This window comes from Pseudomyrmex gracilis, unplaced genomic scaffold, assembly GCF_002006095.1.
Source record: "Pseudomyrmex gracilis isolate BER0280 unplaced genomic scaffold, ASM200609v1 scaffold_18, whole genome shotgun sequence".
Classification (NCBI taxonomy): Eukaryota; Metazoa; Arthropoda; class Insecta; order Hymenoptera; family Formicidae; genus Pseudomyrmex; species Pseudomyrmex gracilis.
The window spans coordinates 593,056-610,044 of record NW_018020602.1 but is presented as its reverse complement, the minus strand read 5'-3'; the positions used below and the strand labels follow the sequence as shown (position 1 = coordinate 610,044).

The 16,989-nt window shown below is 33.3% G+C and overlaps 3 protein-coding genes across 5 annotated transcripts; 2 read left to right on the top strand and 1 right to left on the bottom strand.

The window, feature by feature from the left end:
- Positions 1 to 690: 690 nt before the first annotated feature.
- LOC109864196 (cyclin-A2) lies at positions 691 to 4,130 on the top strand. The gene is made up of 6 exons (XM_020445184.1): positions 691 to 1,174; positions 1,499 to 2,086; positions 2,167 to 2,390; positions 2,575 to 2,779; positions 2,862 to 3,109; positions 3,234 to 4,130. The coding sequence occupies exons 1-6, from the start codon at positions 995 to 997 to the stop codon at positions 3,310 to 3,312; spliced, it is 1,524 nt and encodes a 507-aa protein (XP_020300773.1). The 5' UTR covers positions 691 to 994; the 3' UTR covers positions 3,313 to 4,130.
- A 309-nt stretch (positions 4,131 to 4,439) lies between these two features.
- Positions 4,440 to 9,298, bottom strand: LOC109864197 (nucleosome assembly protein 1-like 1-A). Of its 2 annotated transcripts, XM_020445185.1 has the most exons (8): positions 9,166 to 9,298; positions 7,697 to 7,857; positions 6,981 to 7,276; positions 6,711 to 6,867; positions 6,495 to 6,632; positions 6,270 to 6,417; positions 6,061 to 6,180; positions 4,440 to 5,999 (listed from the first exon to the last, which is right to left on the bottom strand). In XM_020445185.1, the coding sequence occupies exons 2-8, from the start codon at positions 7,850 to 7,852 to the stop codon at positions 5,836 to 5,838; spliced, it is 1,179 nt and encodes a 392-aa protein (XP_020300774.1). In that variant the 5' UTR covers positions 7,853 to 7,857; positions 9,166 to 9,298; the 3' UTR covers positions 4,440 to 5,835. The 2 variants fall into 2 exon arrangements, with proteins under 2 accessions (XP_020300774.1, XP_020300775.1); XM_020445186.1 differs by lacking the exon at positions 7,697 to 7,857.
- Positions 9,299 to 9,915: 617 nt separating this feature from the next.
- On the top strand, positions 9,916 to 16,302 carry LOC109851617. 2 transcript variants are annotated; one of them, XM_020421851.1, is made up of 8 exons: positions 9,916 to 10,597; positions 11,192 to 11,280; positions 11,758 to 11,900; positions 12,013 to 13,816; positions 14,044 to 14,247; positions 14,325 to 14,389; positions 14,621 to 14,820; positions 15,959 to 16,302. In XM_020421851.1, the coding sequence occupies exons 1-7, from the start codon at positions 10,476 to 10,478 to the stop codon at positions 14,807 to 14,809; spliced, it is 2,616 nt and encodes an 871-aa protein (XP_020277440.1). In that variant the 5' UTR covers positions 9,916 to 10,475; the 3' UTR covers positions 14,810 to 14,820; positions 15,959 to 16,302. The 2 variants fall into 2 exon arrangements, with proteins under 2 accessions (XP_020277440.1, XP_020277439.1); XM_020421850.1 differs by lacking the exon at positions 15,959 to 16,302 and having other exon boundaries at positions 9,918 to 10,597; positions 14,621 to 15,812.
- Positions 16,303 to 16,989: the final 687 nt, after the last annotated feature.

The window sequence follows — 16,989 nt, the reverse complement described above, 5'->3', positions numbered from 1 at the left end:
AGGGGAGCCAACCTTCTTTTTTTTCACTATCTTCACTTCTTTCATTAGTTTCATTAGTTTCATTAGTTCCAATTCCTGTATTTCCTGCATTTCCTCCATTAGTTCGTTCCATCTTGCTTAACTGAACACAGCCTAGTCTACAATGAAGGTAGCAAGGTTGTAGGAGTAGAGAGTAAACTATTTTTCGGTGTGAAGAAACAACGGGGGGGGGGGGGAATTACAAAGGGTGCTTTCCAACTACGTACACAGGCGACACTGTGTAACACTGTGTCCATTAGTGTAAGAAAGAGCATATCGGTGTGTCTCACCACACTAATGGACACTGTGTTGGAAAACATCCAAAATGGGCAATTCCCATTTCGCACCCCCCACTGCCTTACTGTTGGCCAATTAAAGACATGTGTCAAAAAAACGCGAAATAATAATTATTCGTATAGACAAAAATGAAATAGCTCCAAGAACTCAATTAATTGACAATTCGTTGCTCGCTCGCGCGATGCGATTGCGAGACAATTGCGAATTTCGCAAATCCACAAATTTTGCATCTTCAAAGATGTGCGCAATCCGTTCAACAAGAGATGCGTTAGCGAACGCTCGGTCGCTTGACAACACTCTCCAATTGGCCGACACGTTTCCCACGCTTGCTATTGGCCGATTTCGCGCAACGCCTCTCATAACGTCCCGCCAGCTGTTGAAATTAAGTTTGTTTGAACTCTCAAACGGCAACCGAAGTATATCAGATGCCGTGCCGTAGCGCGTCCGTTTCCCGCTAATCTCTGTCATGCATAGACTGTCAGCAATAAAGTTCTGATCGTTTCGTCGCGACACGCGGGAGGAAGCGAAACGGGCGCGCGCCTTGTTTATCCGGCAAACGCTTTTTTTTTCACCCGGGTGTCCCGACGACAACAAGACTTGATCTCGACAAGTGGCGTGTAGTGCACAATATTCCTTGAAACAGGAAAGATTTATATATACATATTGCGAGCCGCGAATTATGGCCACGATCAGAGTATACAAGGAAGACCAGGAGAATCGGATTCATGATGATCATATGCGTGGCCGTGGCAAAGAGAATCTCGCTACCGGCGTGAGCACTCAGCAACAAACCAAACGAGCTGTCCTCGGTGTTTTACAACTGCCTAATAATAACTGCCAAAAGCCTAATATAAAATCCGTAGGTATAAGCGCCGGCTTTTCTCGGCGCCTTCGTGTTACAAATTTACGACTTCTTGAAATTTGTTGCCGCGTTCGATCTGTGCCAACTCTGAATTGCTTCTCGCAAATGTTTCCAAGGAAAAACTCGACATATATAAGAGAATAATGTAGATAATTGTACAAAATTTTTATATATTGCTTTATTATATAAGTATTATCTCTTTTAGAGGTTATACATATATGTATGTATTTTTTGTTTAACAGAAATAAACATTGATATATATTTTTTTAAATTAGAAAGTTGATGTGTTCTGTTGTATTAACTTTTGTTTTGTTTTATCAGAAGGAAATCAACAAGGATGAGAAACGTAATAGAACAAAGGTGTATAAAACTCAATATGAGTACAATTATGAGAAGAAAGAAGAATCAGTTTTCAAGGTTTACGAAGACAACAAAAAAGATGAATCAAATAATAAATTTCCACCTATCTTCAAACCTCCAGTCTTCACAATTTATGAAGATGTGTGTGTTTCCAAATTGGAAGAAGCTACAAGTGTAGCACTCAGAAACTCGAATGAAAACAAAGAAATCGTTTATGAAACCCAACAAACAACTGAAGAATCTGATAAAGAACAAGCGAAATTAAAAGTGGATAATGTTGACACCACAAATAATTGCAATCTCGCAGCGATTCATGATAGTCTCGATGATATTTGTCAAGGCAAATCACAAGATGATTCTTACTTGAAAGATAATTATAAAGATAGTCCCATGTCTGTGGGTACGTTACTGGAAAAATCTCTCACATATAGTAGTTCTTCCAATGAAGAGTACAGAACCAGAAGAGCATCTTTTAAAGAAATGAGAAATAGTTACTTTGAGATAGACGAATACAGAACTGATATACATAATTATTTACGTGTAGCTGAGGTATGTGTTTTGGTAGTTTTCCTTTTATTTTATTTACTTTAATGCTGCGTGCGTTTATATAATATAAATTTTTTTTCCAGACATTACATAGGCCGAAACCTGGTTACATGAAGAAACAACCTGATATTACATATTCAATGAGATCTATATTGATAGATTGGCTTGTGGAAGTAGCTGAAGAATATCGATTACAAGATGAAACGCTCTACTTGACTGTTTCGTACATAGATCGCTTTCTATCATACATGAGTGTTGTAAGATCGAAATTGCAACTCGTTGGGACTGCCGCTATGTTTATTGCGGCGTAAGTTTATATTTTGATGATATGTGCTATTTTCTGTTTGTTTTTTTTTGTTTTTTTTTTTTTAAACCTTAAAATAAAACCAAATTTCGATTGTTGAGACAAAATTAAGATACTTCTTGATTTTTTATACATTATTTCAACACTATTAAAATGTTATTACTATTATAACATGCACTTTTAATAGAAAATATGAGGAGATTTATCCACCTGATGTAGGAGAATTTGTATATATCACAGATGATACATATACAAAGATGCAGGTGATCAAAATGGAAAATTTAATACTAAGAGTTTTATCGTTTGATCTAACTGTACCGACGCATTTCACATTTATTCAGGATTATTGTGTTAACAATAATTTTTCGGACAGAATCAAATTTTTGGCAATGGTGAGTTGCCAGATACAGCGTAATCTTCAGATTCCGATTCTTAACATTCGTACAATATTTCATTGATATTTTCTGTTTTCAGTATCTTTGTGAGTTATCAATGCTCGAGGGAGATCCGTATCTGCAATTTGTGCCCAGTCATTTGGCTGCATCCGCATTAGCTCTTGCACGACATACATTGCAGGAAGAGATCTGGCCCCACGAATTGGAGCTGTCGACAGGTTATAGTCTAAAGACTCTCAAGGAATGTATCGTATATTTGAACAAAACCTTCTACAAAGCTCCTACTAATGAGCAACAAGCGATACGAGAAAAATATAAAAAGAGCAAGTAAGCAGAAACAATATTATTGTTGATATTTATTGTATATTTCTTTGTTTTGTTGCGCGAATTAATATATAAATTTCACAATATTTAAAACATTTGATAGATATATCGCTTCTCTTTCTTTCAGATACGGTCATGTGTCTTTGCTATTGCCTCGTAGCACTGAAGCAGTATCGGATGAAGACGAAGAGGAGGAGAACGCTTAGTAATGAATATTGTCAGACGGGCACAGAATCAAGAGGAAATTTCGGTTTCTGTGTAGAGAAATTGTAATAAATAACGAACCTCCCGCGAGAATATCTCCTACATGCATCGGAAGTGAAGGAGGGGATCAGGGCAAGACTGACCTACTATTCCTACAAAGTAAAAGGAAAGTGTATGGTTTATTTCTCTGTTGTTGGAGCTAGTCTCGATCTGGCGGTACGTTTTGCGAGAGTAGAAAGAACGTACCTGGCTCTCCTGCTTTCGCCGCATGTCAATATTCGTCATACGTATATCGGTCGCTCTTAAATTGTGGTATGTGACCACATAAAAATTTTAAAACTGTTTCGGAGCTTAGATATAGTCATTTGCGCTAACAAACGAGATGCCACACAAAAAAATCACCATTATCTTAGATATTGTATTTTTGTATAAGCATGTTTTAGAGGATTTTGTTAAGACAAACAAATGTCGTTTCTGCGATACGAAAATTCTGCCGTAAAGTAAAATTGTCTCTAAAATAAACAAAGTAATTTTGTATTTATTATCGTTTTATGGTTAAATACACGTCAATTGCTAATAAAAATTACATGTCGATTAATGATATATTTAAAAAAAACGGCAAACTATTCGAGATGCTTATTTCCGTGAAATTGAATGCATACATTTTGATCGACTTTTCAGTCATTGTACAGTTATTTATTTACAACACATTCATAGGTATCGTAAATTAAATTTGTAATTTGTCTTGTGTTAGGAAAAGTAAGAAATCTCGTATATACATATATGTGTGTGGTGTGTATATATATATATATACATATATATATACTATGTATATATATATATATATATACACATATATATAAACACACTACAGATACACTCTTATACTTTTATATTCTTATATACAGGAACATTTTAAGTGATGTTGTGCAGTGTTAAAGTCTTTCTTGGTGCAAATCAGTATAATTTTAAATCAATTTTATTATCTCTCTCTACATATTTTTTATATTTATTTATTTATAAATGTATAATGCCGAAAAATGTAAAATGCTTATTTACTCTGATTAATTCATCTATTTCGGTATTTTGTTTCATAACATGTTTTCATTTATATTAGCAATCAATGATGCACAGTATAATCGCACTTTATTGTAACGCAAAAAATATCTACATCAAATTTAATATATGTGTGTGTGTGGTGTGCGTGCGGGCGTGTGTGTGTGTGCGCGTGTGTGTACGAGAATGTTTATAAAATTTTAATAGAGATATAAAAACTTAGTGAAATCATGATAAACATATCTCAGTTAAATGATTGCATAATTTCAGTTTTGCATTTAAGTGTAAATTTACGTGTCTGTTTTTCAAGACAATTGAGTAAAAACAAAAATACAAACTTCTTAGTTATTATACACTGCTACAGAAGTGTACATAAAGAAAAGACTCACAACTTCTGCACACACATTTAAAAATTAAATTAACGTAAAAGAAAATTGTTGTTAAATTTCAAAAAGTACGTTTCATAAAAAAATGAAGTTTTGAAGAGTAGCTCTTTTTGTACCTTTTTTACTGTTGCTTGACATTTTTCTCTAGTGATGGTCAAATATATTGAAGATGTGTAATGTGTGCGAATTTTTATATTTTCATATATTTTCTATCTATCTCTGACCTAGTGCGTTCTTAAACCATGTTAAAACACTATAAAAATAAATATTCGGACCGTTTTCGACGTTGCACAAGATCGTTGTATTAAATATTTTCGTAACGAAATTATAGATGAAAAAGAGCATGACTAATATATAAATATATATGTGATTGTAAATAATACCAAAAATTCGTGTTTACAAAACGTTTTGAAAGGATTTTTACGTAGGAATAAAGAAGGAAGAATAAAAACGTGGACACACGATGATGATTTTTTCTCCGCCTTTTTTGTATTAAAAATGCTTCAACAGTACCCAAAAATTTGTTCATAGAGCAACGTGCGTTTCTCGAAAAAGAATTCAAACAACCATCTCTCTTCTTTTGTCGGCGCATATAAAACGTAACAAGTAGTATAAAATGAAGCAATTAAAAATTGACAATTATTAATTAGTGTTCAAGAGAACATACATATACATATATATATACATACATATACATACATACATACATACATATATATATATATACATATACACACTTATGACACTAGATTTTTATAGCACAGGGATGTAATGAGGCGTACAATTCTATATTCCCATCGTCAACGATGGAGTTTTTAAAAGGAAGGGATACGCATAATTTTTTTTTTACACATGTTTGTGTCACACTGTGCGGTATGTTGAAGATTTTCTAGGCTTGATCTGGAATAGGAGATATGATATGATTAGATGGCTGAAGAATGGGGATTATACATTTGGAGCTGCAAGGTGCAGGATTATCTAGGCAGTTTATCAATCCAGGTGTCGTTAGTGTGTTGCTTTTACACATAGTAACGCACGAACGATTTATCTTTTTTTTTTTTCCATTACATCTCAATTAGTATTCTACTGTTGTTTACACTCATTAGGATCATCGCCTGGTTTCCCACCTGAGGGTGCGTTGGGAGGAGAAGAGTTCTCCACTTCCTCCTCTTCTTCACATAGTTCGTCTTCGTCGTCACCATCGTCCTCATCCTCGTAATCCTCATCTTCATCATCCAGTACCTCTCCTGAAATCGCATCTTGTGAAAAAACTACTCAAAGGACGTATACGCATACTTGTAAATTTACCTGTATAGTACAATACAGCTCTAGGAACTATGCGTTCTCTAATATAATGACCTATCTCAAAATCACTGGTCAATAATGATTGAGTCTCTTCGTCTATGTCGTTTTCCGAGCCTTCTGGTACTGAAACAAACATTTTATCAAATTAATACAGCCAAGTAATAAATAAATTGTACAAACAAGAAATAGATCATATATGAAAGCTTAATTACCGATAGGTGGACTGAAGAAATGAAAGAAAGATTCATTTTGAACAGTTTTTGTCACAGTTCGCATAGATCCTCGAGATTTGTGTTTTTGATTCTTCTTGATAGTTTTTACTGTCACGTTTTTGCCTTTCTTCCAATCAATCACACAACCCTAATAAAGAAAAACAAATTTTCACGTTTAATATCGTAATTACTTTAAAATTATTTAAATTAAACAGAAAACTTCACTTTGCATTTATATATTTCAGGCCCTTCAAAACTGAACGGATCATTCTTCTCCGGAGCACACTTCATAATGTATTCCTTAGTGAGTACTGAATTAGAAAAATATTCATTCGGAGTGAAATAAAACTCGAGAATAAAGCCCTGAAAATATATGTGAATTTTATTTAAAACAATTTATAACTTTTGAATTTGTTAATCATTTATCTTTTTATAACTCACCATTGGATTTTTGTCTAGGAATTTTACTCTGACATCACTTAAGTGTTTTAGGATCGGCTCATCGTGCTCTTGAACCATATCAGCTAATGTAGATACATTCTTAAATATTGTTAACCAAAAATCTGGAATTCCTTTAATGTCTTCTTCGTTTTCTTTTCTAAAATCATATGATATATATAGATTAATTTACAATTGCACATCACAATTGTACTCACATATTTAAATTTCCCATGCGCACACACAAGAAGTTATCTATTATGAAAAACATACTCATCCTTCTTTTCTGTAGTACCCTCGATCTTTGCTTTGTCCTTCATGTAATTACTTAATGTTTCATCAGTTTCTTCATCATCGCTCTCCCAAACACATTCCTCATCAGTTGGCTCATGAGCACCTGATACTATATCGTTTCGCTGCTGGTATACAGGTGCACACAATTTATAGTACGCGCATTCTAAGGCATGGACTTCCTCGTAAAATTTGGCCTCAATATTTGTAGTCACAAGTTGTAATTGTTTCAGTGCTTTAATTCTGCGTTTTACAGAAGGAGGATGAGACTGCATTGGCTAGAAATAAAAAAATCTTTCGGTACAATCTAATATACATAATTAAATCAAATAATAATTTTTTATAAACGCGCGTTCTCTTTTCAACTTTAACAATACATTCGTAATTAACATATTACAAATTATAAGCTACTTTAGAACAACAAGATAAATTGATATTTATTAATAAATTGGTGCAATTGAAATATTTTACTTCGCCAGTAAATATATAAATATTTGGTTAAAACACACATGTGTTATTTGGAATCTAAAAGCAAAACTAGCATTATGAGGAAACATGCAAGTAAAATCAGAATTTTTGCAATTACCTTTGTATATGCACATTTGATGAAATTGTGGTCATTTATATAAAAAATCAAATATTTCAAAAAATACAAAATTTATCAAATTTACAGGACAGAAAATATAGTAGTGCAATACCTGTAATCCTGCTATAGGAAAACCACTTCGTAAGCCAGCAGATAACATTTCAGTATTAATTTTACTACGTAAAATTTTGCGGTGGTCGCGATCATCTTCTTCTTCAACGGATTCTGTACCGCTAGTATTGACAGCGCGTTCCGGATCAGTTGTCATTTTTACTATAAATTTATAAATGTTTCATCCCTATCAATTTTTATTTTTACCGTCAACTGCCAAACATTTGTTCCGTCTTTATATGAGCTTTTAATACTTAAAAATCACAATGTTATAAACTTTCTTCAATCATGATTTTGTACAAGTTTGTATAGACTGATTACTTTATACTTCTATATATATATAACACATATAATGAAATTTCTAGTTTGAGTTATTAGCACAGTGCTAAAATTTGTATCCAGGTTTATTATCAATGATTTAAAGGTATCTAATTAAAAAGATATTTTATGTTCTAGTCTTGCAACGTAATTGAAAAATCAAAGAAATAGGAATCAGAGACATAGAACCATAAAAATAGCTTTAGATGTAAGACATACAAATTTTATGTGAAATGTAAACACAAATTTGTGTAGTAAGGCTTAATATTTTAATAACTCAAAATAACTACAAAATAGATTTTTTCAGTTAATAAATTGGTGTAAAATTTCCAAAAATAATTAAAAAAAAAGTGCAACACAAAGATTTTAAAAAGTGCTTGAGATATGCGATATATATATATGTGTGTGTGTGTGTGAATTAAATTTTATACTTGAAAAATAAAAAAAATTGCAAAGCTTTGATGCGAAGCTGTGCAAAAGAATAAAATCAGCTATGTAAGATTCGAGATGTGCAATGAGAAAAAAATAAAAAGGATTTTTTCAAATCGCCGTTTTTCGGAGTACATTGTTTTACATGTGCGCTAGAAATTTCACTCAAACATCTTATAATTTCGTCAATTTTTTTTTTTTTTTTTACCTGTTTGCGCGAAATCAAAGTTACAAGACATTTATTGATTCTATTCGATACTTTTTTTGAACAAAAAATAAAAATGCGTCCAAAGACTGACGTTTTAAGATCAGTCGGTTTTTTGAAAGGTTATTTCAAATCCGCGAGAACGGAGATGCGAGATTAGAAACGCATGATAAACCGAACACGCGGTGAAGCTTCGGCGAAAAAAAAAAAAAAATGAGAAAATGATACGAGACTACAAACGTAGCGGGAATCTGTACGCAAAACCGATTCGGAAGAGATTTGAATCTGAAATAAAAATAAACGTGCACACGAGGGATGGAAACGGGGTTGGGCCGATAAAAGAACGCTTTGCCCAAGGGTAAGAGACAAGAAAAAAAAAAACGAAACAAGAGGACAAAGTGCACACGCAGGGAAACGTACGCCGTGCGTTTAGCAAAACGCACGAACAAAACGAGGAAACAGAGAGATTTTTTTCCGATCTCTCACAAGCGAAGACGATGATATCTCGATTAACGTACCTTTGAATCACGGAATTGTCCGCAGAAGAAGAGAATCAAACCTGATCGAATCAGGAAACGAACAACGAACCGGTCGCTGCTTCTTCAACGGTCGATCGCGGGTTTAACGCGCGAACGAAGAGAGGTAATTCGGAACGACAGTTGTGGGGTATAAATATAAAGCCCGCGTATCAAACAGAGTAAATTCCACTTGGCGCTCGTGGCGATCGCGATCATAGGGTCTGGTTTACGATGTCGCATTGGTCGATTCGCCGGGCACGACCGATGCGATTGGACAATGTAAATGCAGCCTAAGCTCGTGATCGTCGCGAGCACTAAGTGGAACTTACTCATAATTGGCTGCTTTCCTTTTAGGAGAGCAGCAGTCGTCACAAAAGTCATTCTGTCTTCGTCCAGTATTCGGTATTTCAGTGAAAGAAACAAAGACAGAATGACTCTTGTGTCGACTCGTGTCGACTGTGTCTCCTAAAAGGAAAGCAGCCATTGAATTATATATATAAGATTGGATTCGAATTTAATCAATTAAAATAAAGAAAACTACTCAAGATGAGCAAACTTCGTTATGATTGGACAAATTTAAAATCCCAATCTCAGTCCTAATACGCGGTCTGATACGAGCTTAATGGCTAGTCTACAATGGGAGTAGGCAGTATATAAGGGTAAGAAGTAAGATTCTTGGAGTTCTTTTATTTTTGTCTATACAAGTAATTATTTCGCGTTTTTTAACACACGTCTTTCATTGGCCAACAGTAAGGCAGTAGGCAGTGCGAAATGGGAATTGTCCATTTCGTTATTCCCGTCGTTTCTTCACCGAAAAAAAAAAAATAGTTTACTCTCTAGTCCTACAGCCTTACTACCTTCGTTGTAGACTATGCCATTTCGCATAATAGTTGGAATAGCCAATCAGAAACTGGCCGTTGATCGGCCAATCGACCAACGTAATTAGTCAATTCCGCTAAGATCTGTCACCTTGCGACCCTTATCTGCGACTCGCTGCGACTTATGTAGGCCTTAATGTAGAACAAGCTTTAGCTCGTCAAAAATAACGACATTTTTGCGTTTCCCGTGGTTATGTTCGCGACGGGATTTAACTGACGATTGCAATAAAAATCGTTTTCTCTCCTGCCGGTCGTCACTGATAGCGAATTTTGTCGTTGCTTTTCGTCGCGAATAAAATCCTTGGTGTTTCTCGTTTCTCCCCTCTCTCCTCCCGCCATAGTGTTGTTTTCGTGTGTTCTCGGAACGAGCATCCAGAGAACTTTAGAAATATGTGTCTGTGTCCGATTTGATAACACTCAACATCGCGAAATATGTCAACAACGGATCCGAACGAGATTGTTCCTCTACAATACACAGAGTGTATCCACGATGGCTATCACGTCGATGATCGCATTGATCTATCGGACTTCCAGCTCAACGACAACGATGATTGGTGTGTGTCACATTTTTCTTGTCATTGCCTGTTGATCATATCTGGCATTTTCTTGGAACATAACTATATAAATTGCAGATCGCACAAGACTCTCTTGGAATTTAACTATATGAGAGAAAATGGATGTATATACAAAGTAAATTTTTTTTTATGTGTAAATTAATTCAAGTTACAATGTGTGTGTGGAGGGGGAGGGGGGTATAATTTACACATTAAGAAAATAGATACAATTTTGCATGTACATATTCAGTGTTCGACTCTTACTGGCCTTATTAAGTTTCTCATGTAGTTAAATTCTATATTTTATTTTCTTAGCAACACTTTAGGAAAAAAAACATACGTCATGTATTGTGTTAGAAAAAATATATTACTTTAAAAGGAGACATTTTATATTTGTGGATGTATAATCTTAGTGGACTGTAGAAATTTCCTTTACTTTTCTTATACTCAGTATACATCACTATTTTCCTTGAGAGAAATTTGTATTTGTCTTCAAAAAGTATCTGTCAATTTTTCTTTTTCTAGTTGTATAACATATAGATTTAGGACAACTTTGAAATAGATACTAAACAATCTCTAACTGTTTTTTATCAGGTTGTACATACCTTCACAATGCTCAACTGAATCTGTAGTTCATGATTTATACGCCTGGCTGAAGACAGAACCAGAAATAAATGTTACAAGTACGAAACTTTATTAAATTTCATTACACTAATTGCTAAATCTTTTCATTTTAATATATATGCTTGTAATCTTCAGATATGTAAAGATATAAAGTCCAAATTGAGAGATCACCTATAAACAGATGCACAGAAAATTTTTTATTTTTTTTTATTTTTATGTATTCAGTAATTATTTCTCATGAATAACTGTTGTTATCAAATTATTTCTTGTGTAACTATATACTATAGTTTGGCTACTATAGTTTTTTGTTGGCTTTATTCTTTGTTAATTTATTTTATTAGTTGGATAGTTTTTATATGTATTGACTCAAGAAGATTTGTGAATAATGAGTTGAAAACATTACTGTCTTTTTTTGTATTAATAAAGGAATTTGATTACTAATTTAAGTTTAGTTCACAATCTGGCTTTTATGTCTTTTATAGCTTTCTTATTAAAAAGCTTTAACTTTTATTATTAAATTTAATATATTTATTTAGATACTAGAAAATGCATTGACACAAGAACATTTACAAGACCTAAGAAACGGTCAGCTCGAATGAGTTTTGAATCAATTTTTGAAGGATTAGCTTCTTTGAAAAATACATGGAAGCTTGGAAATACAGATATGTGCACAGAACATGTAAGTTATTTATCAATGTGATATTTTATGGAAATTTTTTAATTGCAATTTATATTTATATATACATGTGTTTGAGTCTATAATATTTTATTTATTTTTATATATTATTTAGGAGGCAAAATGTTTGCCTGAGATGATTAAAGATTCGGATTTTGTGCCATCGATGCTAAAGCCATCTGCAAAATTACCTATCAATATTTTATCTGAAGAAAATTCAGTAATATCAGGACAAGAAAGTATGGAAGCTTTCTTGAATATGTCACAGTCCAATGGAATTGATTCGTTTATAAATTTGCGTGAACCAGAATTTAGTGATATATTGTGGAACACATCTCAGCCCTCTCTTTTCTATGCGTCTCTTATTTCGTCTACAAACGAAACATACCATATTAACGACACAATGCCAGTAACGGATAAAACTACTGCTCAAATAAGTAGCGATGTAAGGAAGGAATCAAATTCCAGTAGCGATAACGAAACAATCTTGATACAAGACAGCAACGACACAATCACGCTCAATAAAACCAATTGCACAAATTCTTCAAACGATCAATCAGATAAAGGTTTGAACGAAACGTACAATGCTGAGATGCTTGATGAAGTGTTATCAGCGCGGTCGAGTCTGGAAAAAGAGAAAATAGCTGCTTTGTCTTCCACTTTTGTAACCGAATCTAACGCCGGCCTTACTTTCGTGCACCAACCAGGTGAAGCGGGTGATGACGTTAAGCATCTAGACATTACATATCTGTCTTCAGCAAAAGATGCTGAGAAATTGAATTTGCCTATATCGATAAAAAGTGACATATACAAAGCTGATTCTGTTGAAAATACGAATAAAGCGGGTCTGAATGTAACATGTAATATTTTGACAGATAATAAAAGAGAATCTACGTCGCTTCTTAAAACACATACGGAGAACGTCTTAGATATGACTTTTGAGGTGCCTGAATGTAATCAATCTACACCGACAAACCCAAATATGCTGAACGCGAGTCTCGCGGCAAAATATCCGGACGAACCGCGTCAAAATTTATACTTTACGATGAAAGCCCCCACGTCGTTGAGACGAGAGTTATTAGCGGAAATTCAACGAAGCTGTGAGCGCAATCAGGACTTAACGTATAATCACATCGCTAACGATCATCCGGACTCAAGGGACACCAAGGAAAATATTCGCGTAGCTAATACCAAAAATGAAACTGACGTTGCGTTAACGAATAGATATCATACGTATAAAAAGTCGGCGTGGACAGCGATGACAGATCAATACAGAGGTCAGAAAGATACGGCCGTGACTGCTCAAAAAGATTTACCAATAGATCAACGTAAATTTTATACGTTTACAAAAAAGAGCAACAATTCTGTTGAAAAAACTGATAATACCGCCGTAAGTAACGCCGTTGAAACGCATTCGGCTAACATAGACGGTATATTCTGCAAACCTCTTCCGCCAAAGAAGCATCAACAGAAGAAAATGCTGTCGAGGTTGCCGCAGTTTTTGCAGAAGTCGAATCCGAATCTTGTGTCGAGCTCGTTGAAGACCGTTGGGAGTATGCCCGAGCACAGCTATGCGAATATACCTACCATAGGTTACATGAAAGGTTTACAACCTAACGTCGTGCAGAACGTCGCGAAGAACATGCAGTTGTCGAGTAAGTTGCATCCATACGGTAAACTGAAGAGCGGTTCCGAGCAACGGCTTCTCGAGGTCAACGTGAATACAAATCACCAATTTCCAATAAAGAACATAACCGCCGGCTCGACGGAAAGCATTGAGAGCATCCAGAGTGCTCAGAGCGCTCCCGATCTCGACGACAGACACAGTACGTGTTCCGACAGCAGCAATCATGATTTGTGCGTTAAAGGAACGATGAATATCGAGGAACTGCATAATTTAGTTCGAATGCAGGAAGAGAGTAAGCGAATTATTCTTTTTATGGTGTAAAATCAATATTAGAGAGAGAGAGAGAGAGAGAGAAAGAGAAAACATTCGGTTAAAAACAAACCTAATTCTGTTAATTTTCGCAAACTATATGAATCTTACTAACATTTTTTGTTTTGTTTTTAAAGACTTCTCTTGTATTGTTTTCAAATACTGAGCATACTTTTTTTTAGTTATAAATTTGCTTTTTTTTTTTTTTAGGCTTGAAGCAAGATTTGCCGCCAAAATCGGATAGACGGGTTCTGGAGAATACTTGGGTAGAAGAAAAAGCGAATTTGCTCTCGCCGATTCTGAAAAACGGTGTAAAACACAGTGAAACTGACAGATATACTTTAGATACTGATTTAAGTATGAAGTGCAGTACTCCGATAAGTCCCACAGAGTCTCATCATACATTAAATAATGGTAATTAGAGATTTGTTTTTAATAAAATTAAGTGAAATTGTTATTTTAATAATTAAAATGTTGTATGTGTATACTAGAAGAAAATCCTGATGGAAACGTTACAAGGACCAAAGATAAAGTTATGGTAGCTAAAAGAACAGAGGTATGCACATTATCAGCAAGTTTTATTGATAGTACTCAACTTATTAATTTTACTTATGTTTATAAAATTCCTTTATTTTTTTTAATATTTAATAATAATAATATCATTGCACATAATTATGTATAACTCTCACATCTAATTTAATACACTTGAAACATCTAATTTGAGGTCAGAAATCTTAGTTTTGGCAGTGAGTTTATTACATAACAGTACGTACATATCGATTTGCAGGATCCAAATCAAGCAATGCCTAAAAATGAGACCAAGACTCGGTTGCGACAGCCTACTAGTTGGCATACTGGAAATAAACCAGCTACTGTGATAAGCGGAATTCCTAGGCCCGCGTCGCGTATACCTGCTTTGAGATTCGCCCGGCCGAATGCAAAACCTCAAGCTGATCTAAGAAAAGGATGCTCGTGAAAATTCACATGGTAAAATTATATGAAAAAGACTTCTGTTTTTTAGTTGACGTCAATATTAGCACACATACATATATACATATATATATGGTGATTAAAGAGTAATAGGTATATTTTTAGTTCTGTTGAAAAAACCAATAAAATCGTTTAAAAATTCAGTATTAGTGAGCTTCCAAGTCAGAACAATGTCTATAAAATTATTGCTATTATTAATGTTTGCGTGTTGTATTGTATTTCGTGTGATGTTATATTTACTTTCTATTTAAAATGTATATGTGCATTCTCTTATAATTTAAACCGTTATTGCGGTCTGGTAATACGCATGGAAATACTTTGCCTTACAATATTATACAAAAATTAGAAAAATATTCGAAAGTTCGTTTATTAATTGTAATGTTGGAAAACAATTTAGATTTAATTTTGAGTCAAAATACTATCTAAGATAAGAAATAGTATTACACTTAAAGAAACTACGTAAGACCATAAGAGCCATCGCATATATTTTTGACTTTAGAACTAAACGTACGCGTTTTTCCGCGTATTAACAAATAGTCATATATTGCGCACTACAACATATGCGTTAGATCTTAATGATCTTCTAGTTCCTTTAATTCTTATTCAGAGTCTCTCTCTTTTTACATTATCTATCAATTTTATAGTTGCCAAAACTAAGAGTTCAAAAATGTAGAGCCGTAGACAAACCAGTTGAGATAATACTTTTTTGATAAATTTTGAAACTTTGCACTTTGCAAGTTTGATTTATGTTAAAACATCGAAAAGCATCTGTCTCAGCTTTTTTGTTTACAACTGTAAATTATATATAAATATATATACATATATTGCTGTTGTTTGTAATTTCTATAGAATATCAAAAGTTGAAGTTTTTTGCTCGGGATTTTACATGAAAGGCCGAAGAGACAAACTTACTTCTTACATAAATAATAGTTATTACAAACAACAACGATATAAAAAAATTATGTATATAAAACTAATATATAATATTTAAAAAATTGTTTACATATCTTCTTTGTTATTAAAAGTTTTTACTATATAAATATATACATATAAGAAAAATTGGCTGCGAATAATTAGAAACATATATATAAAAAAAAAACAAAAGACTGCAAATATATAATTAACGCTTTTACAGATAAAATTCAATATCTACTTCATCTCTCCGTCCTATTTGATAGTGAACATCTTCTTTTCGATAAATTCGCTTGGTATGTTTTGCCAAATTGCCTGAGAAACACATATCACTGCGTTGAGAAAAGAAATTATAGAAGAGAGAGAAAAAGAGAGATTGACAATGATGTAAGAAGATTGTTCATTTATGCATTCATATCATCCGTTTAGCGCCTGAACAAAATCTTTTGCTCTTTGAACACAAAAGTTCGATATTCGAGCAAAAGTTCGATATTCAAGAAAAGAATAATAGAAACTATAACAATATTTTGTAATTTTACATGTTGTCGTAGTTACATGTAAAATATATATATGTAGATATACATTTTATAAAAAATTTTCACTTTTATATTATTGAGAATTATAAAAAATGAGAATACAAGGATATAATTTTAATTTAGTTAGTGCAAATTTTATATTCAGCACAATGAAATTGATACGCTATTCTTCGAAGAAAATTTTAATTTAATTTGAATATTCTAAGGAACGTGCGATACGTCGTCGAATAAAATCGATTACCAGATATAATCTATTTGGCGTAACAAATAAACTATATAAGCAATAATGTGTTTTATATTACGAGAAATATACTTTGATATTTATTTTCTAGACAGCTTAACACACAATCTCAAATTAACTTTAATCGCAAATCAGAATTGATGTCGTGTGTATGTCCATTAATTATTAATTGTAAATAATAAAACAAAAACTAATCGCATCGTAATCTTTATTTGGTATAATAAGTGCTAGGTCCTTAAGTGCCTTTATTACATTACTTCAGATACAAAAAGTTTTATACATAAAAAACAAGCAAAATGCGCTCATTAATCTATCAAATTTTACTGCCCAAGTAATGCTGGAAATATTTAAGATGTTACTTTCTTTTATAAAAATCTTGTAATAAATATATACGTTATTATATGTAATTCCGCATGTTTTTTCTATTATTCCATTAGAACCAAGTGTGATGCATTCGTTTTTTAAGATGAATAAAGT